Source organism: Chiloscyllium plagiosum, chromosome 6, assembly GCF_004010195.1.
Source record: "Chiloscyllium plagiosum isolate BGI_BamShark_2017 chromosome 6, ASM401019v2, whole genome shotgun sequence".
Taxonomy (NCBI): Eukaryota; Metazoa; Chordata; class Chondrichthyes; order Orectolobiformes; family Hemiscylliidae; genus Chiloscyllium; species Chiloscyllium plagiosum.
The window spans coordinates 50623814-50649959 of NC_057715.1; the positions used below are offsets into that span (position 1 = coordinate 50623814).

The window sequence follows — 26146 nt, forward strand, 5'->3', positions numbered from 1 at the left end:
TTTGTAAACCTCTTTAAGATCACTCCTCAACATCCTATGCTCCAGTGAACAAAGTCCCAGCCTACCTACCTCAACTCTCCATTCATGGCAACATCTTGATAAATCTGTTCTGAACCTTCTCTGATTTAATCATGTCCTTCCTATAACAGAGTGACAAGTACTGCACACAGTACTCCAGAACAGGTTTCACCAACGTCCTTTAAAGTTTAAATGTGACATCTCAACTCCTTTCCTCAAATAGTGTAAGCAACGAAGGCAAGTATGCTTAATGCCTTCTTAACAACTCTGTCTAATATATGGAATATGGTGTGCTTTTGCTCCAAAACATGATCAATTTAATCAGTTCGGCTGTATGGATTTCTTCCCACCTGACGTTTATTTGTATCAAGAAGGATATCACAGAGATGCTGTCAAGGTTCATTTGTTCTCTCCTCAGCCAGCAACACATATAGCCATGATAGACTACAGATCTAAAGTAATAGTCAGAAGGATTTGTGAAGAGTTGAGAAGGAATATTTTCACTTAGCGGATTATGTATTCTAGAACTCTGTCTGAAGAAGAGTTGCAGAAGAGAAAATCTCAAAGCATTTACAAATCACCAAGGTGGGTACTTTAAGTTCTCATAACCTACAGGTCTATGGGAGTGAGAATAGCCTGAACAGCTTTTTTTCCCTGACGGCCACAGAGATGATGGTGTGAAACGGTCACATTCTTCTGTGCCAGCCTAAATTTCTAACTAAACATAATTTTTCACGCGCTTCATCCTATTGAATAGTTTAAGGCAGACAGTAAACACTCCATAAAGTTAATCACTATCAGCTAAAAGAAAACAAAAGTATGACATGAAACTTATTATTTAGCAGAAGCAATGCAATGAATCAATTGGATAAGCTTAATATTAAACTCATCATTTTCAACACTGGTATTATTAAATTACTTAGGTAAAAACAATGACTGCAGATGCTGGAATTAAATTACTTCTCCATACCTTTTGGAGAGTTTTGAGAAGATGCCATGTGATTTATTTTGCAATCTGCAACTTCTAAGTTATGCAAGCTCGTAATTGCATGATCAGTGGTCTTGAGCTTTGAAGGCTGCAACTCATTTACCTACATAAAAAGATATAATACTTAATATTCTAGATGACTTTCAGACAAAAATATTCAGAAATAATTTAACTTTTTCTGTTTCATGTAATATGAAACTAATTTGAATTTGTAAACTTTACAGTCTATTATTTACCATTAGTATTCGGCAGAAATGTTACCAACATTAGTAGACTGAGCTCATGATATGTTTTTATTTGCATCAAGACAACAATCGAGCTGCAAAAACTTATGTATTCTAAAGTTCTATGTACTTGTTCAAAAATAAAAATACGTGATCCTCTGGAATTCAAGAGGCATATTATAGTTATTACATTCGTCAAGATGTTCATGGACATTTGGAGGTACTCAAGTTTTCAAAATCTGGATTAAAGCAGCTTTCGAACTAGAGATTTGAGGGGTTTTGGATTTGTTCTAATTTTTTTATCCAAATGAATTTGAACACCACAGTTGAAACAGATTGAGAATTTCTGGTTTTACACATCAACAGCGATATAGAATATGAAGTATGGAATATATTTTTCTGTTGAGCCTTTATAACATTCTTACGTACAGTTGGAGAGAAAGTGGGAGACAAGTGTTGCATAAAAATCAAAGTCTATGTGCAAAGTGTGGAAATTAGCACCAAAAGAAACATTCTAACTTTGTAGGAGTGGGAAATAAAAATCAGGATTCAGTTTTCAATTGCCAAAGTAACTAAACGGTTAAGGAAGAGAGTGTCAGCAATGGTAAAATTGTAATGTTTAGGTTGTACAATTGATTCATGGCTGTAGACCAGACAAATGTAATTAAGTTGGTAAGAGGTCAAAAATATAAAAAAGGAATATCACACCATCAGGGGCTGCAGTACAGACTTTATAATTATGAAAAGGTAATAGAAGAAAGAATTTGCAGACAATCAAAGTAATAAAATTCACAGAGGAGATTTCTCGGAGGAGAAATGGAATTTCTACTAAAGGGTATAAATAAACAAAAAAAAATTGAGATCTTAAACCAACTACAAGACTCTTTACTCAAAGATTATGCTGACCTCTAAAAGAGGAACACCTTGTCATTTTCACTTATTAGCAACCAATTAGATCAGGAAGCTGAGTTAGGAACATAACATGTGATCTACCATAAGTGAATCGTAGCTAATACGCACCTTCAGTTCCTTTTGCTACCTCTGCTCCATAACCTTTATGCCATTAACAACACAAAGCAAACAATTTGCTTGAAAGCTCCAATATTTCAAATGTCATGTGAATATCCATTGACTATAGCCTTAAATTTATACAGTTTTAAAAATAGGTCCAAACAAAAAATCAACCCAATTGAATTGAGACAGGGTAAATTTCAGAAGATGCAGGAGCTAATTAGCTGAGGTGATGTATTAAAAGGTGAAATTAGTGCACAGATTTATTGATCAGCAATAAGACATTAAAAAGGAAAATATAAACAGAATTCAATCCATTCACTTCCCATTTTAATGGTAGGGGCAAGATAATGGCAATTGCTAAAGTTTCACAATCTTTCATTCATTTATATATTGAAAGGAGGCTTAGTGCCTTAGTTTTTTATTCCATGTCCCACTGTTAAAAGGTGACAGGCCAGGTACCAATGCCTTGGAAATGCAGCATGTAAAAGGTTAGCATTAATGTAAGTGACAGTGCTTTTCTAGAACTGCTTGAAAGCCAAAAGCAGCAGGTGTGCTGATCCACACCATGAAGAAAGCCCATCAAAACATTCAGCAATTGGATCCACACTTAAAGTCCTCCTAACCCATGGAGTCTTTGTAGGACCGTCCAAAAATCCTCACTTGATCTTCCTAGCCCCACCATCAATATGTCTTCTCATTTTCCATCAGTCCAACCAACCCACTGACATCATCCAACCCTCAATCTCTACTCCTTCTCAAATGATTGCCTACAATAGGAAATGGATTTCAAAATGGACTGAGGAGCAGGAAAGGAGCAAGGACAAGGCCCAGACACGGCACATGCCAGAACTTGAGAGCAATATCTGAAGGCCACAATGATAGTAGCTGATACCAGCGGATGTTAAAATTGAAAATACAAGGTGATAAAAGGGAGCCAGGTGAAAGATGGAGTTCAAGTCTGAGCATGCAGTAGAAACAGTGAGGAAAAGGTCACGTGAGCAGGCAAGCCATTGAGCAGCAGTCTACAAACTATGTTAAAGAGAAACTCAGAACATTAAATGGATATATCAATGTTATAAAGAGCCTCAACAGAATAACATTAAAATGGTCAACATTAAGCATGCACACTTTAAAAATACTTTTACAGAATCATAGCTTATATTGTAATTGAATTTTAATAGCTTGTGTATGACTATAGCACAATGAATGTCAAGGTTTTAGGAGAACTCATTAGCAACATTAAGTTTTCCATATTTGAATATTTATGTTCAGTAAAATGTCATATGAAACTGTCACATGGGTGTCCATTACCTTAAATTATTTCTCCTTATGACTTATAGTCTCATAACAAATAATCAAAAAATGCAACCACTGTATAAAAGAGGTTTTGTAAAAGAAACACAGAACATGGTCTGCCAGATGTCCACTAGTGGAAAGAAATGTGGTGCCTCCAATGATAGTTTCTTTTCAAAATTAAAAATGTAATTCCCTAACTTCCCGTTATTGCCTGGATATCTATTCAAATCTTAAAAAACAACAAATCCAGCATTAATTACCAGTTCATATTTTAAACTTCTCAAATCTAATAAAGGGAGTGTACCGTATAGGGCTTCTTTTGCAACATATTTCCTTTTCACTTATGATTTTTCACATCCTAACAGTGAGAATAATTCTGCCCTCAGCAGCAATTCAATATCTAGAAAACACATTTCCCAACAATAAAAGGGGAAATTACTCAAATCATCTTCATTCTAGCAGAAGAGATTATGTTATTACATACAACCCCTCGTGCTCCAAAGCAGAAGAAAAACCAATGGACAAACCTCTAAAAGTGGGATCATAAAAGCTTCAAAATGTCACATCAGTTGTTTAAAAAAACAGTTTGGGAATTTTAAATCAGAGTTTCTAAGTTCCTTAAGCTGATAGTTAATGACTGATGACTAGTCTGTAAAATATGCTGTATGTTCAAGTGACTATGTACATAAAATAACTGTCCGATGACCTCGAACGGGAAATATTTATTCAAAAATCAGTGTTCATTCCAAATCAGAAATGTTCATTCAAATCATTAAAGATCAATTTTTCAAGAGAATATTAATAAAACCACCGACTATGCTTGTTGCCGCCATAGCCACAGTCCTTTCGACGTCATTATAAGCATCCAGATAGGACTGGCGAAATAGCTTCATATTTTGTTTTGTGCAGTAGCTTGGTTGCTGTGAAATGAATTCTAATAGAAGTGATGCACAGTAGACATAGGAACAACCCATGGTGACACATTCACTAACACACTTGCAAATATGTGAATGAAAATAAAACCAAGATACATTAAACCTGTGTCATACACAAAACTGTCTGAAAGTTGTTTACAACAATTAATGTTAAGTTTAAGTTGCCTTATGCGGTTGGTAGGAAATAAAAGGCCATTTGTAAATTAGATCCGTGAAACTGAAGGAATATACTTACTTGATTTCTTACCTGAGTAAATGTTTGGAATTCATTTTGACTTGTATTGCTTTTTATTGGAAATGTCAGTCCTAGTTCTTCATCTACTAAAGTTGAATCATTCAAAGATAGTTGGGAGAGTTCAGGTTCTTCCATGATCCCAATATTTGATTCAATTTCCTAAGAGTATTTACAAAATGGATTATTACAATTCCCAGCAGCATAAAAATTGATGAGAAAGCTCAAGAACACAGCTCATAAACTTGAATTACATTCAACATCATAAGCTCGAGCTACCTAATATTATAGTAAAATAACATTGCAAAAACCTCTCAATAGTTAAACAGTACTCAAAATGCAACAGCATTGCTGGAGATTAGTATTGTTGAGTGTTTAATCTTTACATTTAACAATTCTTCAATTAAAAACATCCTCAATGAGTCCTATTTTGCCAAACTGTGAAATTTTTAACAGTTCAAACATTCAAAGCTTTTACATTTAATCTATTTTGCGAGACATGAATTGTAGTCCATTTACTTCAGTATAAAACTTTCAGCAACGGCTGAGGAACATTATTTGTTTCAGCAACTTCTGATAGAAAAGAAGGAAGTGTTACAGATGGATGAGGCCAATTGGTAGAAATAATAAAGAAGATGGTGTTAATTGGACATAATACTACTTTCGAGGATGGACATTTTATTTCATCTTTAATATAAATTGGTGCATCCAAGTGAACAGTTCTGATAATCAGTGATAGGGTTGGTAGAAACAGAGGAAAAAGGTTTCCTTCAGAGGACTTGAGACTACATATTGTTTTAGAGTGGTTCCTTCGATACCAAGGTTTAAGTTAGAAATAAAACGGTGTTTGAAGCAGCAATTTTCAAAGTCACTCCACAGCTCCAATAAAGGATGTACAGTAACAAAAGACCCCGTGCTGGAAAGACAGCCAAAACTTCCAACAACTAATTCACCATTACACAGGCACAAGCCATTGTCTTCCTCCAATAAGTAACGTTAAAAAGAAAATTCAGGGCTAGAGATCAAACACATTTGGATTGATTGGGCTCCTAATTGTTTTCTGCACATCAACAACTTTTTAGAAAACTAAAGATGACACTTATATAGCAGAAGCATTTAAAGAAAAAGCTATTGAGAGCAGAAAAAAACAACAGGATTTCCCCACAATATTTATCTTCTTTTACTCCAGGCTACAACATTAAACTTGACTTTAATAGTACTATAAAGAGGAAAAAAATACTCTGGAAATAATTCAGCATTTTTCTCCTTCTGAATAATCCAGTAGTAGATTGTAATCATGAACAGCAGGTCCAAGAGAGCTTACAATAAAACAAAAATTAGAATTTTAAAGATATTAAAAATGTTGGGAAATCATGCACATAAATAATTCACAAACTAAGTGTTACAGTAAGCAATGTGGACTGTTTTCTTTGTCTCATTTTGTCATAGGTGCTGCCAGAGTTACTTCATCTGCACTGAATCTACTGTTGCCCCAGCTCCTACTAATCAGACTTGAACAGTTCCTGTGAAATTCTCTGTCTTCCACATTTGCTGCTATTCTAAATATAACTTTGCGTTCTTTTCCCATCCTCAACAACACACCTGCAAATTGAGTTTCCTATAGGTGCACTGGTTTCCTCTCTCAATCCAAAGCTGTGCAGGTTTGGTAAACTGGCGATGCCCATAGTGTTCAGGGATGTGTAGGTTAGGTGCATTGATCAATGGTGAATATAGGATAATAGGGGAGGGGAATGGGCCTGGGTGGATTACTCTTCAGAAGGTCGGTGTGGACTCGTTGGGCCGAAGGGCCTGTTTCCATACAGTATGGATTCAAAGAAACATTTGTGTCGAAAGGCAGTGCAGTTAGCAGGCCAAGCAGCAGTGTTTATCAAGCCTATAATTTTATAATTGTCCAGCACTGGATTGGAGGGACCTTTCTTGAATTATTTGCAGGCCTCAGCCTTGACTTTCTTGTGGACTACTTAGGATTTATTTTGAATCTTGGTCAGCAGGAATTTATAGTATAGAAACAGAACCATTCAAACCCTCAAGCTGAGTTAATGGCTAGTCTGTTGTCAACTTCAGCTGCCTTTCAACTGTCTTACCAAATAAGAACAAGGAGAAAGTGAGGACTGCAGATGGTGGAGATCAGAGTCAAAAAGTGGGGTGCTGGAAAAGCACAGCAGGTCAGGCAGCATACCAAACATCAGCATTAATGTTACAAGTCAATTTGCTTTAAATTAACACAGCTAACATAAAAGTTGAAACAATCATCTCAGAATGGAGAGAAAAATCTGATTTTCAAATTTGATAGAGTAATTCAGCGAGTTTACAGGGTTTTAAAAATATTTGTGACCTGGTTTCATCTCCTACCTAGTACAGTGATATTAAAGGTACCTCTTTGCTGGTGAGGCTAAGTTTGGCAGCATTGATTCAGTTCTTCATGGCCATAAGCCCACAGCACAGAATATGATAAACTGGCAAACACACTGAATGTACAATGGCCCAGATCTTCTGGTTACCACAAGATAAAAGACTCTCTACTAATGGCCACTTTTATAGTCAGATCTGTCCTGGATGCCTCCATCGTAAGAAATTGGGTAGGAGTCTACTCAGTGCATGACCAGAGGCCAATACACCTTCCTTTTAACGACGATAGCTGTCTTTTCCAGTAAGTAAAATGTTTAAAATAACTAATTATGATCAGGAAGCACTTAGGGACAAGGCCGTAGGAAGATTGGAAAGGGAACTGAATTGAGAAATGGCCTCATCAATCTCTGTTCAACATCATTTCCCAGTGCCCTACAGTTAACGCTACAAGTCTTGCCCTGGTTTGCCTTACCAAAAGGCAACACCTCACATTTATCAAAAGTAAACGTCATCTGCCACTTCGCCTATCTGATCAAGATCCCACTGTTCTCTCAGATAACCTTCTTCACAGTCCACTCTGCCACCAATTTTGGTGTCATCCACAAACTGCCCACTTGATATAAATCACAAAAAACAATGGACTCAGAACCAGTCCTTGTGGCCTCCAGTCCAAATAACAACTCTCAATCACCACCCTCTGTCTTTTACCATCAAGCCAATTTTGTATCTCTTCCTGGATCCCATGTGTTCTAACCTGACCAATCATGTAGGACTTTGTCAAAGGCCTTGCTAAGCTCCATGTAGACAATGTCTACCATTCTGCCTTCATCAACATGGTAACCTCATCAAAAAACTCAAAGTTAGTGAGACACAACTTCCCATACACAAAGCCATGCTGACTATTCCTAAACAGTCCTTGCCTTTCCAAATGCACGTAAATCCTATCTCTCAGCACCCCCTCCAACACGCACCACAACTCACAACAGATTTGTTAGTCTTTAGTTCCTAGGCTTTTCCTTTCAGCGTTTCTTAAACAATGGCCCAATATTAGCCATCATCCACTTTTCCATCAGTTCACCTATGGCTGTTGATGATACAAATATTTTGCAAGGGACCCCACAATCTCTTCCCTAGTTTCTCTCAATATTCTGGGATAGGGTGGCATGGTGGTTCAGTGGTTAGCAGTGGGAACAAGCTGGAAATTTAAGAAGGAAGTTAAAAAGTAAGTGAGAATTAGAGAAGTTAAGACAGACAACAGATTCAATGGATCCCAAAACTCAAGGAGGGATCATACAGTATGGTCAAGTGAAACAGGGATTGATAGGAAGGTTGAGGGGAGTAACAAATTAAGAATATTATATATGAATGCACAAAGCATAAGAAATAAGATGGATGAGCTCGAGGCTCAGTTGGAAATCGACAGGTACGATGTTGTGGGGATAACTGAGATGTGGCCTCAAGTGGGCAGGGCTTGGAAATGAATATTCAAGGCTATACGTGCTATCAAAAGGACATACTGACGGGCAGAGGGGGTAGGGTGGCCCTGTTGATGAGGAAGGATATTCAGTCACTTGTGAGGGCGGATATAGAATCAGGATATGTAGAGTCAGTATGGATAGAGCAGAGAAATTCTATGAGTAGAAAGACCCTAATGGGAGTTATCTAAAGGTCCCAAACAGTAGTCTGGATGTAGAATGTAAGTTGAATAAGGAGTTGAAACTGACATAATAACTACAGTTGTTATAGGGGATTTCATCATGCAGGTAGACTGGGAGAATCAGGATGGTACTGGACCCCAAGAAAGGGAGTTTATGGAGTGCCTCAGAGATGGATTCTTAGAACAGCTTGTACTGGAGCCTACCAGGGAGAAGGCAATTCCGAATCTGGTGTTGTGCAACAAACCAGATTTGACCAGGAACTAGAAGTAAAGGAGCCATTAGGAGATAGTAACCACAATATGATTAGTTTTAATCTGCAATTTGAGAGGGAGAAGGGAAAATTGGAAGTGTCAGTATTGCAGTTGAACCAAAGGGAACTATGGAGCGATGAAGGAGGAACTGGCCAAAGTTCAATGGTTCAATACCCTAGCAGGGATGGCAGTGGAACAACAATGGCAGGTATTTCTCGATATGATGCAGAAGGGGCAGGATCAGTTCAGTCCAAAGAGAAAAAAAGATCCTAAGGGGAGGCAGGAGCGGCCGTGGCTGACGAGGGAAGTTAAGGACTGCATAAAGATAAAAGAGAAGTATAACATAGCAAAGATGAGCGGGAAGCTGAGGATTGGGAAACTTTTAAAGAGCAACAGAAGAGAACTAAAAAGGCAATACGCGGAGAAAAAAAAAAGGTACGAAGGCAAACTGGCCAAAAACATGAAAGAGGATAGTAAAAGCCTTTTTAGGTATGTGACAAGAAAAAAGATGGTTAAGACTAAAAGACTACAGCCCTGGAAGACAAACGGGTGAATTTATTATGGGCAACAAGAAAATGGCAGAAGAGTTGAATAGGTACTTTGGATCTGTCTTCACTGGGGAAGACACAAGCAATCTCCGAGATGTAATAGTGGCTGAAGGACTTAGGGTAATAGATGAACTGAAGGGAATTTATATTGGGCAGGAAATGGTGTTGAAAGACTATTAGGTTTGAAGGCTGATAAGTCCCTGGGACCGGATGGTCTGCATCCCAGGGTAGTTAAGGAAGTGGCTCTAGAAATCATGGACGCACTGGTGATCATTTTCCAATGTTCTATCGATTCAGGATCGGTTCCTGTGGATTGGAGGGTGGCTAATGTTGTCCCACTTTTCAAGAAGGGAGGGAGAGCGAAAACAGGGAATTATAGACCGGTTACCCTGACGTCAGTGGTGGGAAAGATGCTGGAGTCAATTATAAAAGATAAAATTACGGCTCATTTGGATAGCAGTAACAGGATAGGTCAGAGTCAGCATGAACTTACGAAGGGGAAATCATGCTTGACTAATCTTCCGGAATTCTTTTGAGGATGTAACTATGAAATGGACAAAGGGAGAGCCAGTGGATGTAATGTACCTGGACTTTCAGAAATTCTTTGATAAAATCCCACAGAGGGGATGAGTGAGCAAAATTAGGGCACATGGTATTGGGGGCAAAACACTGATTTGGATTGAAAATTGGCTGATTGACAGGAAGCAAAGAATGATAGGTGGTGATCAGTGGGATACCACAAGGTTCAGTGCTGGGACTGCAGCTGTTTACAATGTACACCAATGATATAGATGAAGGTATTAAAAGTAACATTAGCAAATTTGCTGATGACACAAAGCTGGGTGGCAGGGTGAAATGTGAGGAGGATGTTATGAGAACACAGGGTGACTTGGACAGGCTAGGTGAGTGGATGGATGCATGGCAGATGCAGTTTAATGTGGATAAATGTGTGGTTATACACTTTGGTGGCAAGAACTGCAAGGCAGATTACTATCTAAAAGGAGTTAAGTAAAGTAAAGGGGAAGTACAACGAGATCTAGATGTTCTTGTACATCAGTCAATGAAAGCAAGCATGCAGGTACAGCAGGCAGTGAAGAAAACTAATGGCATGCTAGCCTTCATAACAAGAGGAATTGAGTATAGGAGCAAAGAAGTCTTTCTGCAGCTGAGCAGGGCCCTGGTGAGACCACACCTGAAGTATTGTGTGCAGTTTTGGATTCCAAATTTGAGGAAGGATATTCTGGCTATTGAGGGAGTGCACAAGGTCAATTCCCGGAATGGCGGGACTATCATATGTGGAAAGATTGGAACAACTGGGCTTGTATACACTTGAGTTTAGAAGGTTGAGGGGGGATCTGATGGAGACATAAGATTATTAAAGGATTGGACACTCTGGAGGCAAGAAGCATAGTTCTGCTAATGGGTGAGTCTAGAACCAGAGGACGCAGTTTAAAAATATGAGGTAGGCCATTTAGAACAGAGTTGAGGAAAAACTTCTTCACCCAGATAGTGGTGGATATATGGAATCCTTTGCCCCAGAAGGCAGTGGAGGCCAAGTTGCTGGATACTTTCAAGAAAGAGATGGATAGAGCTCTTAAAGATAGTGGAATCAAGAGTAGATAAGGCAGGAACAGGATACTGATTGTGGATGATCAGCCATGATCATAATGAATGGTGGTGCTGGCTCGAAAGGCCAAATGGCCTACTCCTGCACCTCGTTGTCTATTGCCTCACCACACCAAGAACACAGGTTGGATTTCACCTTTGGGCAAAGTGTGGAGATTGCACTTTCTCCCCATGTCTGCATGGGTTTCCTCCCACAGGCCGAAGATACAGCTTAGGTGGACTGGCTATGCCAAATTGCTCATAGCATCCAAAGCTGTACAGGCTAGGTGCAGCAATGGCTAATGCAAGATGATAAGATAGGGAGGTGAGTCTGGGCGAGATGTTCTTCAGACAGTCAGTCTGGACTTGTTGGGCTGACTGGCCTGCTTCTATAGTATAGGAATTCTATACTTGATCAGGTCCCAGGGATATACCAATCTTAATGCAGTTAAGACCTCCAGCACCACCTCCTCTTAAACGTGGACACTTTTCAGGATATCACTATTTACTTCAGAGTATCCTAGCTTCCAAGTCTTTCTCCAGTAAATACTGAAACAAAATATTCATTTACTATCTCACCTATATCCTGCGGTTCAACTCATATGCAGCCTTGTTGATCCTTAAGAGGCCCTATTTTCTCCACAATTACTCTTTGCCCCTAAAGTACTTGTAGAATTTCTTAGGATTCTCAGAATCAGAGATGCACAGCACGGACACAGACCCTTCGGTCCAACTCATGCATGCTGACCAGACATTTTTTAAATGTCGCAATCATACCAGCCTCCACCACTTCTTCTGGCAGCTCACTCTATACATGTACCACTCTGACTGCAAACTGTGCCCCTTGGGTTTCTTTTAAATCTTGCCTCTCTCACCTTGAACCTATACCCTCTAGTTTTGAACTATCCATGATAGGGTATGCCTATTTGCCCTATCTACGATAGGGTAAATAAATAGGAAAATCAAGCCTGTCATGATTTTACAAACCTTTATCATTAACCTTATTTGCCAAAGCTATCTCATGTCCCCAATTTGCCCTTCGGATTTCCCCAAATATACCCCTACTCAGAGTTCATGGAATGTTTGCAAGAATTTTCTAGTGTGAGCAAACTGTAGGCTATACAGTACTTGTCTTAGTATTGTGAATGAGATAGGATTAATTCAGGATTTTACAGGAAAGGCTGTGACCATAAAACGTTTGAATTTTACATTCAGTTTGCATTAGTGTGTAAAAAATTATTTATAAACGAGGATAATTATGACAGCATAAAAATAGAGCTGGCTGAAGTGATTTAGTAAGTTAGGTTAAAGAATAGATCATTTCAGAATACTTGGAATAGATACATTCTAAAGAGTAAGAAAAATTCCAAGAGTCAGCCTCACCAACTATCCTTAACTAAAAAGATAGTAATAATCTTACGCTGAAAGCATATAATTGTGCAAAGTGGTAAGTTAAATGATTGGACACACTAAACCAAAGAAGGATCAGTAAAAATACCGAGGGAAAAATTACAGTACAGTACAAGGGAAAGCAAGCCAGAAATAAGCATAAGAGTTTCTATAAATAATGACAAAAGACCAGACTTAAGAATGAGTTTTTATCCTAAGTAAGCCTGGAAAAATAATAATGGAAAACATGACAGCAGTCGAATTAAACAGGCTTATTTCATTGGTCTTCACTATAGAGGTTACAAGTCACATCCCACATGAAATGATAAATTAGGCAAATGGAACAGAGGGGCTAACACACGAAAATCACAAATCACCAGAGAAGCAGTACAGACTTGGAGCTGAGGCTGACAAGTGCTTGGGTTCCGATGGACGTCATTGTAGAGTCTTAAAAGAAAGTGATTAGCTAATGCAATTTTATTTTTTCCACGTTCCCTTGATGTGCAGAACGCCCCATTCAATTGGAAGATAGAGGTTATTCAAAAAAAGGAAGAGACAGAAAGAAAGCAGGAAACTAATGGTCAGTTAGCTTAATATTTGTCTCCTGGAAATGCTAAAGCTATTAACAAAGAAATTGTAGCAGGGCACTTGGATGAGTTCAAGGTAATCAGGCAGAGTTAATATGGGTTTTTGAAAGGAAAATAGTAATTACTAATCTATTGGAATCCTTTGAGGAATTTTCCAGAAGGCATTTGATAAAGAGCCAAATCAAACATTATTGCAAAATGGTGTATGATGTAACTTGTTGGCATAGACAGAAGATTGGCTGACTAACAGGCAACTGAGTGTAGGCATAACATGTGTGTTTGAGGTTAGCAAGATATAACAGGTGGTACGCTACAGAGATCATTGCTGGGATCTTCATTATTTATAATTTACATGAGAATGACTTAGGGATGGAATGTATAGTTTGAAATTTGCTGACCACCCAAATGTGTTGAAAGGTTGTGAAGAGGACACAAGGAGTTGAATCTGATACTGAAAGATTAATTGAGTGAACAAAGATCAGGCAAATTGAGTAATATATGAAAAAAATATGCAATTTTCCAATTGACGGGAACAATAAAGATGAAAATAAATTTTTTTGGTTGTCATTTATATAAATGATTTGAATATCAGAATATAGAAGATATTGACGTTTGTGAATGACACCAAAATTAGTGGCAGAGTAGACATAAAGAAGTTTTTCTAAGATTACGAAGTGATCTTGATCAAATGGGTCAATGGGCTGAAAAATGGCAGATGGAGTTTAACCTGGATAATGCGAGATATTGCATTTTGGTACAACAAACAAGGGTAGGGATTATATCATTAATGGTAGGGCCTTGGGTAGCATTGTAGAACAGAGACATAGGTGTTCATTTACATAATTATTTGAAGTTTGCATCACATATAGATGGGGGGGGGCTAAAAAGACATTTGGCACGCTTGCTTTCATTGCTCAGTCCTTTGAGTAAAGGAGTTGGGAAGTCATGTTGAGATTTTACAGGACATTGCTGAGGCCTATTCTGAAATACTGAGTCCAGTTCTAATCACCCAATTATAAAAAAGGATACTGTCAATCTGGAAAGGGTTCAGAAAAGATTTACCAGGATGTTGCCAGGTACGGAAGGTTTGAGTTATAAAGAAAGGCTGGATAGGCTGGGATGTTTTTTTTAAATGGAGCATAGGAGGTTGATGGGCGATCGGATAGAAGCTTATTGATAGATTTAATGGTAGTTGTCTTTTCCCGAGGATAGATGATTTCAAGACTAGCAGGCACATTTTTGGAGAGAGAGAGATTTGAAAAAGACATAACAGGCGGATTGTTTATACAGAGGGTGGTCCATGTGTGGAATGAACTTCTTGAGGAAGTGGAGGATGTGGGTATAATTACAAATGTTTAAAAGACTTGAGAGGGAAATCAGGAGGGCAAAAAGGGGACATGAGGTAGCTTTGGCAAATAGAATTAAGGAAAATCCAAAGGGTTTTTACAAATACATTAAGGACAAAAGGGCAACTAGGGAGAGAATAGGGTCCCTCATAGATCAGCAAGGCAGCCTTTTGTGGAGAGCCGCAGAAAATGGGGGAGATACTAAACGAGTATTTTGCATCAGTATTTACTGTGGAAAAGGATATGGAAGATATAGAATGTAGGGAAATAGATGGTGACACCTTGCAAAATGTCCATATTACAGAGGAGGAAGTGCTGATGTTTTGAAAGATAAAGGTGGATAAATCCCCAGGACCTGATCAGGTGTACACAAGAACTCTGTGGGAAACTAAAGAAGTGATTGTTGGGCCTTTTACTGAGATATTTGTATCATTGATAGTTACAGGTGAGGTGCCGGAAGACTGCAGGTTGGCTAACGTAGTGCCACTCTTTAAGACAAGCTAGGGAACTATACACCAGTGAGCCTGACGTCAGTGGTGGGCAAGTTGTTGGAGGGAATCCTAAGGGACAGGATGTACATGTATTTGGAAGGGCAAGGACTGATTTGGGATAGTTAAAATGGCTTTGTGCGTGAGAAATCCTGTCTCACAAACTTGATTGAGTTTTTTGAAGTAACAAAGATGATTGATGAGGGCAGAGCGGTAGATGTGATCTTTATGGACTTCAGTAAGGCATTCGACAAGGTTCCCCATGGAAGACTGGTTAGCAAGGTTATATCTCACGGAATACAGGGAGAACTAGCCATTTGGATACAGAGCTGGCTCAAAAAGGTAGAAGAAAGAGGGTAGTGGTAGAGGGTTGTTTTTCAGACTGGAGGCCTGTGACCAGTGGATTGCCACAAGGATGGGTACTGGGTCCACTACGTTTTGTCATTTACACAAATGATTTGGATGTGAGCATAAGAGGTATAGTTAGTAAGTTTGCAGATTACACCAAAATTGGAGATATAGTGGACAGCGAAGAAGGTTACCTCAGATTACAATGGGATCTTGATCAAATGGGTCAATGGGCTGAAAAGTGGCAGATGGAGTTTAATTCAGATAAATGCGAGGTGCTGCATTTTGGGAAAGCAAATCTTAGCAGGACTTATACACTTAATGGTAAGGTCCTAGGGAGTGTTGCTGAACAAAGAGACCTTGGAGCGCAGGTTCATAACTCCTTAAAAGTGGAGTCACAGGTAGATAGGATTGTGAAGGCAGTGTTTGGTATGCTTTCTTTTATTGGTCAGAATATTGAGTACAGGAGTTGGGAGGTCATGTTGTGGCTGTACAGGACATTGGTTAGGCCACTGTTGGAATGTTGCATGCAATTCTGGTCTCCTTCCTATCAGAAAGATGTTGTGAAACTTGAAAGGGTTCAGAAAAGATTTACAAGGATGTTGCCAGGGTTGGAGGATTGGAGCTATGGGGAGAGGCTGAACAGGCTGGGGGCTGTTTTCCCTGGAGCATCAGAGGTTGAGGGGTGACCTTATAGAAGTTTATAAAATCATGAGACTAATGGATAGGATAAATAAACAAAGTCTTTTCCCTGGGGTCGGGAACTGCAGAACTAGAGGTTTAGGGTGAGAGGGGAAAGACATAAAAGGCACCACAGGGGCAATTTTTTCACGCAGACGGTGGTACATGTATGGAATGAGCTGCCAGAGGAAGTGGTGGAGGCTAGTACAATTGCAATATTTAAGAGGCATTTGGATGGGTATATGAATAGGAAAGGTTTGGAGGGATTTGGGCCGGGTGCTGGCAGGTGGGACTAGATTGGGTTGGGATATCTGGTCGGCATGGATGGGTTGGACCAAAGGGTCTGTTTCCATGCTGTACATCTCTATGACTCTATGTCTTTTGGATAGATATATGAACAGTAAAGATTTGGAGGGGCTTAGGCTAGGTACAGGCAGTTGGGATTAGTTTAGTTTTAGATTACGTATGGCAAGGACTGGCTGTGCCCAACAGTCTGTTTCCGCGCTGTACAACTCTATGAAGCATATTATCTAAACAGTGAAAATGGCAGAACTCTGACATGCAGAGAGCTGTAGGTGTTGTAGTGCTTGAATCGATGAAGGTTCGTGTGCACATACATCAAGCAATTTGGAAATCTAATTTTTCATCGATATTGCTCCTCTACTGCGATTAGCAACTCCATATGCCTTTTGCCCTAATCACCATTACCACGTATTTCACTTGTTTCCACACCTCCATCTTTTGTTTACAACAGTGTAGAACTACCACTTTCCCTTTGTTCTGAAGTCATATCAAATTCAAGACATCAACTCTACTTTGCTTCACAACTGCTTCTTTCAAAAGTAGGGAGCTTAAGCTTCCGGTTATACAGGGCATTGGGTGTGACCAAATCTGGAGTACTATGCACAGTATTGGTCACTTAATTTTAGAAAGCTGCTCCTTTTATTAGCCAGGAATTAAAGGTAAGTTTTCATTTCTCTAACAATCCAATGACCAAAACATCCAGAGATGTGGGCTAATGATAACTGGTCGTGGAAATACAAAATAATCTATGAAATAGGAGTGGAGAAACACAAGAGAAAAGGATGGGGTGGAATCTTTGCTGTAATTTGATACTTTGCCCATGTGACAAAATTAAAATAAACGTGGTAAGAGAAATATAAACCTGCCAATTCCTCCCTTAGAAATAACTAATTAACCTTGAATTTTTAACCACAAAAATACCAACTTGCTATAATAAACTAAACAAATGGCTTATGTAACGGAATCAGTTCAAATCAACTCTTTGTTCGTGCACATCTGTTATTTTTGAACAAAATATATACATAATACACATACCCTCGCTGGTATAATACTGTGCAAATTGCAAACTTCTGATGCAAGGTTTGATGACGGACGCTGATCCTGTTCAGTCTTAAACTCAGGTTTGGCAGCAGTTTCAGTTCTTCCACAAGGTAACAGCCCAGATTGCACCACGTGATTCTGCTCTGAAACACACAGCACTTCACTTCCAGTGCAATTCCTTTTCCTTACTGATATTAGCCTAGAAAGTTCAGTAGTTTGACCATTCAAAGTACTCACTTCATTTATCTTTTTGGATTTTATATTCTCAGTAAAAGTGATGGCATGTGAAGTTATGCTTTCACAATTCTCCAGATGTTTTCCATTTTGATTAGGAATGTCACAGTTGTGATCATTTTCTGAACTCAATGTTACATTTAACTGGGAGAACGAGCCAAAGTCCTCCTGAGTATTTTCAGAACAAGTTGGCTGGTCTGTGGATTCAAGTGTCTGTGAAGCAGCAGCTACAGTTTCTTGTCTTATAAGATCCAATGGAGGAAAACATAGCGAGTGTATTGAAGAGGCACAGTTATTAAATCCTTGCTCCGAATATCTGTTGCACATTACATTTTCACTGGAATCATCAGTGTCCAAACTGTATTTGCTTGAACTAATTTTCAGTTGAAGTGGTTGAAAAGTGTTCAACCTACCATTTTCTACAAAACAAATAGAATCAGCTTTAGTCACCTAATGCATGGCACATTTACAAAAGAGACTGGATTCTTTACTATACATCAGTATACATATTAGTTTGCTTATTGTTCTAAGTACTTATTTTGTCTACTGAAACGAGATGATAATTTATGCTAATTGGATTTATGAAGTGATTCAATTAAACACTTTAATGTTAGTTATAACCAGTCAGTCAATTTAGACAAACAGATTTGAGTGTACCGGATTTCAATATGAACCAAATTACACAAGGAGAAAAATGACACACCAATTGATTACAATTCGTGAACAGCATGACAAGAGAAGCTGTGATCTTAGTCAAAGAGAAAAAGGAGGCATACTTAGCGAACTGAAGACCGACAAGAACATAAAAGAAAACAGGAAAGAACTTAACCAGGAGTTAAAAAGGAGCCATGAAATATCCTTTATCGACAGAAAAATCCCAAGGCATTTTATAACTAACTAAGGTGCAAGACAGTAACCAGGGAATGGCCAGGTCCATTCAAAAGACAAAACATAGGATTTATATGTGGAGCTGGATGAAACGGATGAGGTTCTTAACGAATACTTTGCATTCACAAAGAAAGAAGTGGCAGCTGATGAGTCCAGAGAGGGGTACATTGATAGTCTAGGGCATGGCGATATATAAAAGGAGTGTTTTGAAAAGCATTAAGGTAGAGAAGTCCCCAGCACTTGTTGGAATTTATCCTGGAATACTGAGGGAAGAGATTGTTGGGCCTTGTACAAAATCTTTGAATTCTCTATAGCCACAGGACAGTCCCCAGATGACTGCAGCATAGCCATTGGATTTGTTTAAGAAGGGTCACAGAGATAATCTGCCAAATAACAGAAGGGTGGGCTTCACTTCAGTGGTAAGGAAAGTAGAGGAGAATAATTTTAGGGACAGAATTTACTTACTTTTATTTTATAGAAAAAGAGGCAGCATAGCTTTGTATTGGAAAGGTCATGTTGAACAAACTTGTTTGAGTTCTTCAGGAAGTGACAAAAAAGAAAGATGAGGGCAGGACAATGGATGTTGTCTACATAGACTTTAGCTAAACCTTTGACAACGTTCCTCATGGAAAGCTGATACAGAAAGTGAAGACACATGGGATCCATGGTGAGCTGGCAAGATGGAGACAGAACTGGCTTGATCAGAGAAGACAGTAACTGTGACTGGAAATCTGTGATCAGTGGTGTTCCACAGGGAGACCCCTGTTGTTTATACTTTATGTATAAAAATGATTTGGAGGGGAATGTAATAGTGTGATGAGTAAGTTTGCAGATGACTCAAAAATAGGGGGAACTGTGGATTGTGTGGAGAATTTCCAGAGGACACCCCAGGAGATAGAGTGGAGATTTGGGTGGAGAAATGGCAGATTGAAATTAATCCAGACAAATGCAAAGTGATACATTTGGAAGGTCTAATGCAGGAGGGATATAAAATAAATGGCAGAACCCTTAGAAACATTAATATAGATAGGGATCTAGGCCTAAAAAGGTCCACAGTTCCTTGAGAATGGCAACACAAATGGATAAGGCAATCAAGAAGGTGTACGTCATCTTGCTTTCATTGGTCAAGGCACAGAGTATAAAAATTGGCTTGTCATACAGCAGCTGCATACAACTTTAGTTAGGCCACATTTGGAATATTGTGTATAGTTCAGATTACCAGACTATCAGAAGGATATGAAGGCTTTGAGAGAGGGTACAAAAATAGTTTCAGGTTGTTCCAAGATTTGGAGGGTATTAGTTGTGAGGAGCGATTGGACAAACTTGGCTTATTTTCAGTTGAACATTGAATGACGAGAAGTGACCTGATAGAAACTTAGAAAATTAGTAAAGACATGGATAGAATGGCTAGGTAGAGTTTTGTCTTCCACAGAGTAGAACTGTAAATTAGTATGGGACATCGGTTTAAGGTAAAAGGGACAAAGTTTAAACAAGATGTGAGAGCTGATTTTTTTTCTGAAAACAGAGGATGACGAGGTGGCAGACAGAGATACAACGGCAATGTTTAAGAGGCATTTTGACAGATACACACACAGGCTGGGAACAGAGGGATATGAACCATGTAGAGGCTAAAAGTTTTTGTAGAGATGGAAATGTGTTGCTGGAGAAGCGCAGCAGGTCAGGCAGCATCTAGGGAACAGGAGAATCGACGTTTCGGGCATTAGCCCTTCTTCAGGAATGAGGAAAGTTTGTCCAGCAGGCTAAGATAAAAGATAGGGAGGAGGGACTTGGGGGAGGGGCGTCGGAAATGTGATAGGTGGAAAAAGGTCAAGGTGAGGGTGATAGGACAGACCTGGAGTACTGTGTGCAGATTTAGTTTCCTTAATTAAGAAAGGATGTACTGGCACTGGAGGGGGTGCAGAGGAGGTTCACTAGGTTGATTCCGGAGTTGAGGGGATTGGCTTATGAGGAGAGGCTGAGTAGACTGGGATTATAGTCATTGGAATTCAGAAGAATGAGGGGGGCGGATCTTGTATAAACTTTCCACCTATCACATTTCCGACGCCCCTCCCCCAAGTCCCTCCTCCCTATCTTTTATCTTAGCCTGCTGGACAAACTTTCCTCATTCCTGAAGAAGGGCTAATGCCCGAAACGTCGATTCTCCTGTTCCCTAGATGCTGCCTGACCTGCTGCGCTTCTCCAGCAACACATTTCCATCTCTGATCTCCAGCATCTGCAGACCTCATTTTCTCTTAAAAGTTTTTTTAGTTTAGTTTAGAGAGGTGACATGGGCCAAAGGGCCTGTTCCTGTGTTTACTGTTCTTTATAACACTAAAACTTTGTAAAATATTCATAGTTTTAACGAAGACATTGTCGAATTCGTCAATATTAAATAATAGGTGAAATTTGTCATTGCCTGAAGCAGCATGAGTAACTAAAACAACATTATGAAAATAGAATGCAAATGAAAAAAAAAGGTTCCTAACATTGAGAAAGGAATTTCTGATGCTTCCCATTAGATTTAAAATGGCCTAGTTCTGAATCTTGTCATGTTAATTTTCAGCAACAACCTTATTCAGAAGTATTTGAATTTCATTATTAGATAATCGTGCCTCATTTCTACACAGTTCCCATTTCTTATTTCCTTCCTCAAAAAGCTACATAGTACAAATTCCAAACATAATCAAAGCAGTTGCCTTAGCATTAGTTTGTCACTTGTTTCTCCAGGCATCTGGCAACTCTTAACCAACCAAACCTCATGGACATCATCCTACTCTATTCAATTAGACATCGCCATTTAACCAGCCACACATCATCATAGCTGCTTTTACACCAACACTCATCATTTCAGCCCTTCAGGATTTTATTTTGAAGCTCATAGGGACACAATCTGCATGGTCCAGCCAGGTCACTGTGCACGCAGAGATATACACATTTCATATGCTTTTAGCTTACTTTCTTAACATGCTCACACTTTGTAGCCACTTGACTTGCAGCTGCTAGCCTCTGGCTTGCATTACGTTTTAGCCAGGAGGGAGAAGCAGATAGTTTGTCACAGTTCAGAGCTCTGAACATTTAGGAGGGTAGACATGTTGCTGTACAGTACCATGCTATGTCAATGTCACACCTACAGAATGTGCCAGTAGTGTGTGGCACAAACAACTTGCGGGCTTTGAATAAAACGGTCATGTGGAATGAAGTGGGACTATGGTCGCTCAGGGGGTGCCACTCAAATCAAGCAACTGATCAAATCTCAGTCCAGGAAGTTGACCAGAATCAGTCAGGTGCTTGGTTCTATCAGGCCACAATCAATCCTACAGGTCAAGCGCAACCGGTCCAGGGATTATACATCCGTCAGGGTGTGTGGCAATAGTCTAGGTGCTGGGCACATCTTTGTCACAAGACAGTTTGCAGAAGTGGGCCATGATCAGTGCTGGGAATTTGGCATTAATGGGGCTAATTACCATTCATTTGGAATCACCCTGGGATAGTGAAAAGCACAAAGAGAAGTTTTAGTCAAAAGCAATTTGGAATGCCATGGCGTCAAGGTAAATTGGGAACATTAACAATACTAGAGAGGGGCTGAAAGGTTACAGGGGCACAGGACAGCAAGAGAAAGGAAACATGAAGGATACAGATTTATACCTTCTGTCAGGGGAAGATTACACATAATTCATGAGGTCATAATCTTAAAACCTTGATATCATCATTTCAAACTCAACTGAATATGACAGAAAATGGCCAATAAATGGATAAATCAATGGCAGATGCAGTATAATTTGGATAAATATTCACTTATAACTGGAGGTTATTCACTTTGAAAACAAAAATAAGGAGGGATATTACTACCTGAAAAGCTGGAAACTGGGAAAGGGAAGTGTGCAGCGGGACCTGGGTGTCCTTGTGCAACAGTCGCTGAAGGTAAACACGTCGGTGCAGCAGGCGGTAAAGAAGGCAAATGGTAGGTTGGCCTTCACCACGAGAGGTTTAGAGTACAGGAGCAGAGATGTACTGCTGCAGTTATTCAGGGCCTTGATGAGGCCACACCTAGAATATTGTGTGCAGTTTTGATCCCCTTTTCATGAGGAAGGATGCTCTTGCTCTCAAAGACGTGCAGCAAATGTTTACCAGACTGATTCTGGGGATGGCAGGACTGATGTATAAAGAGAGATTGACTAGGTTAGGATTGTTTTTGGTGGAGTCCAGACAAGTGAGGGACGTGTGTGGGGGGAGTCTCAGAGACTCAAAATTTTAACAGGACTACACAGGGTAGATGCAGGGAGGGTGTTCCCAATGCTGGGTGCGTCCAGACTAAGGGTCACAGTCTGAGGATTTGGGCTGGACCATTTAGGACAGAAGTTAGGACACATTTCTTCACCCAAAGAGTGGTGAGCCTGTGGAATTCATTACCACATGAAGTAGTGGATGCCAAACATTGAATGTATTCAAGATGCGCCTAGGTTTACTACTTGTGATGAATGGGATCAAAGGATTATGGGGAGAAAGCAGATTAGGCTACTGAATTGGATGATCAAGCGTGATCATGATGAATGGCGGAGCAGGCTTGAAGGACCAAATGGCCTCCTCCTATCTTCTATGTTTCTATGTTACACTACTTGCAGCTTTCCCCCAGCTGCAGAATGCTATGGACTGCACCAATACTGCTTTAAGAGTACCCCATCAACAACTTGCAGGCTGTGCAGTATAGCTCATCATTATATGTGCTGCATCATTATGGCACGTTGTGCCCTTCACAACAGAAACTGAAAAAAGGTGTTTATGGATGAAGGAGGAAAGGAGGATCAAGAGTAATCTTTTGAGGATGAGGAACAGGCCATCCAGAAGGCCATGGTAGTGCTACACACTAACAAGCACAGGAGGTCGGACAGAACCTTACTGAAACGTTTCCAGGAGGAATTAGCTGCATTTGGACTTCCTTTCATTGTGTAACATTCTGTTGGTTGTTATGAAGACGTGGGTGAATTATACCTTTTAACACCAAGTGTTCTCAATAAGACACAATGAAACATGTGCCCCAGCTACTGGAGTAGCTGATTGCTTGGGAACAACAAAAAGAAAAGGTTTGAATTAGACCAATCGGTTTAAATTATACCCTGGAAAATACCAATTTCCAATCAAGTTTGAATGGAGTATATTGACAATCTCATAAGCCAATGATACAATCTGATGCTTTGGGGATACAAGACCAGGGAAAATTTGAACAGTTGGGAGGAGAACCGTCAAGCCCCAGCAGGTAAACAACCGACTGAAAAATAGCTCTCTCAAAAGTACCTTTTTCGATCAGTAACCTATGAAGCAAAATACCTAAGATGAAAAGACAACAGGAAAATCCAAAGAGAAGAACCAAAAGCCCCCTAGCTTTGAGAGGAGAAGTGTTGTTTTGTAAGTCATAACTCTGAGCATTATCAGACTAGTCTTATAGAAGGGAAGGTAAAAGATAGGTTAGAGTAAGGATTTGTACATAGTTGTTAGATAATTATTTTCTGATACACTTTAAGAAATAAAGTTGTGAATTTTTACTTTAATTAGTTCTTGGCCACTCAAATTTATGACAGAATACTGCATGGGATGAATAGTTTGTGTTGCTGGTTTTAAATTAAGCAGGAGAGCTTACCCTGTGCCATAACAGGTTGGTCAGTTCACAGTGCACATAAATCTGGTTGTTTCTGCACTGTTTTAACTTTTTTGCACAGGAATAAATGCTCTCGTCCAAATAATTGTATGCTTGGTATCTTTGGGTGATCTAACCTTAAAAGTATTTGCATTTTACAGGTCCTCCTTGCCATTAGGAAGAAAGCAGCAGTCTGTGACACATGGCAAAAACATTGCATTGCCCAAGGTTAGTCAGATTTTTAGGTTTCATACGGTGTACTATATCGGAGTAAAATAAAGCAAAGAACTGTGGATGCTGGAGATCTGAAACAAAGACAGAAATGGATGGCAAAGCTCAGTAGGTTTAGCAGCTTCTGTAGAGACAAAGCAGACATTTAGAATCTGACGACTCTTAGTCAGAACCAATTCTGATGATGATATCTGAATGCTGTACAATCTAATCTCTCGTGATAGGCAGCATGTTGAGAACAATCCTGAGGCACCTACTTTCCACCACACCTCCAGGTTGTTGTTGGCAAAGCACTTTTCCACTCTACCCCCTCAGTGACTTCCAGTTCAGCAGCACACTGTGGAACCAGTGTTTTAATATGACAATAGCGCATGAATGTGGATAAGCCCTGGCAGCTGTGAGCACATCCATCTCTCCTGCTCTATGATTTTGATGCATTACAGGCCAATTATATAATTAATGAGCAGAAAGGTGGACAATTGCCACCACACAAACTCAAAACACAAGAAAGTAGTAGTTATGTTGCTATGAAACTTTCATTTTAAAACAATAACTGCAAAGGAAAAAGTTTAAACAGTACAAAAATCTGAAATCCTAGTTACTTGCTGAAAGGATGAAGCAATAAAATTAGAGAGAGTCTGAAGCAATAAAATTAGAGAGTCTGAAACAATACCTTTTACTGTACCAGAGTCAACACTAAATCTTAAAAATAGTAAAAGTAGTCGCCATTGTCCCAGATGACCATAGCACTGATCTCTTGGAGCACACAAGAATGTGCTAGCAAACGAGAATGAGTTAGAATGCACGAGACAGTAAGAATTGGTGGTAGTTTAACCTAAAGTTCACCATGCCCCAGAAAAGGAGGGATCTTCATACAAACTTCAGCTGGTATGGGAATTGAACCCACACTACTGGCATTGCTCTGCATCATATACCAACTGACGACTATTTCTTGCAAAATACCACCTTACCCAATGACCAACATTCATTATAGAGTCAAGGTCAATATTACCTAAAAACAAATTAACAGGCTTCATTGATTACACACTATGAATTACATCACGGTTCCAATTACAATGAGGACAGCTTACAAATTCGCTCTGAACTATACTCTGCATATATATAGATCAATCATCATAGGTTCTTCAAAACTTTTCAGAATTCCAAAGATTTTAATTTCTTCTTCAATGATGTAACCTATTCTCCAGCTGACTGCAATACATAACTATTTATAGATCCCCAGATGCAACCTTCACCTAAAAATACTGCCTGGATGTTGCAGCACATTTTTAAATTCAATCAGGATTGTAAGCTTCGCTGGCTTAGCCAACGTTTATTATCCATTCTTACTTGCCCTTGAGAAGTGGATGATGAGCTGCCTTCTTTAATCCCTGGTGCACATACACCCACAGTGCTGCACAGCTTCGAAGGAGTGATATATTAACAAGGCAGTATGGTGTGCGGCTTGAAGAGCAATTTGGAGGCGATTGTATTTCCCTACATTTTTTCTTCTCATTATTCTAGATGATAACAGTCGTGGGATTGGAAGGCGATGTCTAATGAAGTGTCTTCTCTGTTGTCTTTTCATCTTAGGTATTTTGCTTCATAGGTTACTGATTGAAAAAGGTACTTTTGAGAGAGCTATTTTTCAGTCAGTCAGTTGTTTACCTGCTGGGGCTTGACGGTTCTCCTCCCAACTGTTCAAATTTTCCCTGGTCTTGTATCCCCAAAGCATCAGATTGTATCATTGGCTTTTGAGATTGTCAATATACTCAATTCAAACTTGATTGCAAATTGGTATTTTCCAGGGTATAATTTAAACCGATTGGTCTAATTCAA

The 26146-nt window shown here is 39.4% G+C and overlaps 1 protein-coding gene across 1 annotated transcript in view; it reads right to left on the bottom strand.

Moving 5' to 3' along the window:
• The window catches only part of cep295 (centrosomal protein 295), a 187738-nt gene that overhangs the window by 25903 nt on the left and 135689 nt on the right, over window positions 1-26146 (bottom strand). The window contains exons 23-25 of the mRNA XM_043691513.1: window positions 17317-17975; window positions 4723-4869; window positions 989-1109 (exon numbers count right to left, since the gene is read on the bottom strand). Coding sequence (XP_043547448.1) covers window positions 989-1109; window positions 4723-4869; window positions 17317-17975 — 927 coding nt within the window. The remainder of the gene's footprint in view (window positions 1-988; window positions 1110-4722; window positions 4870-17316; window positions 17976-26146) is intronic.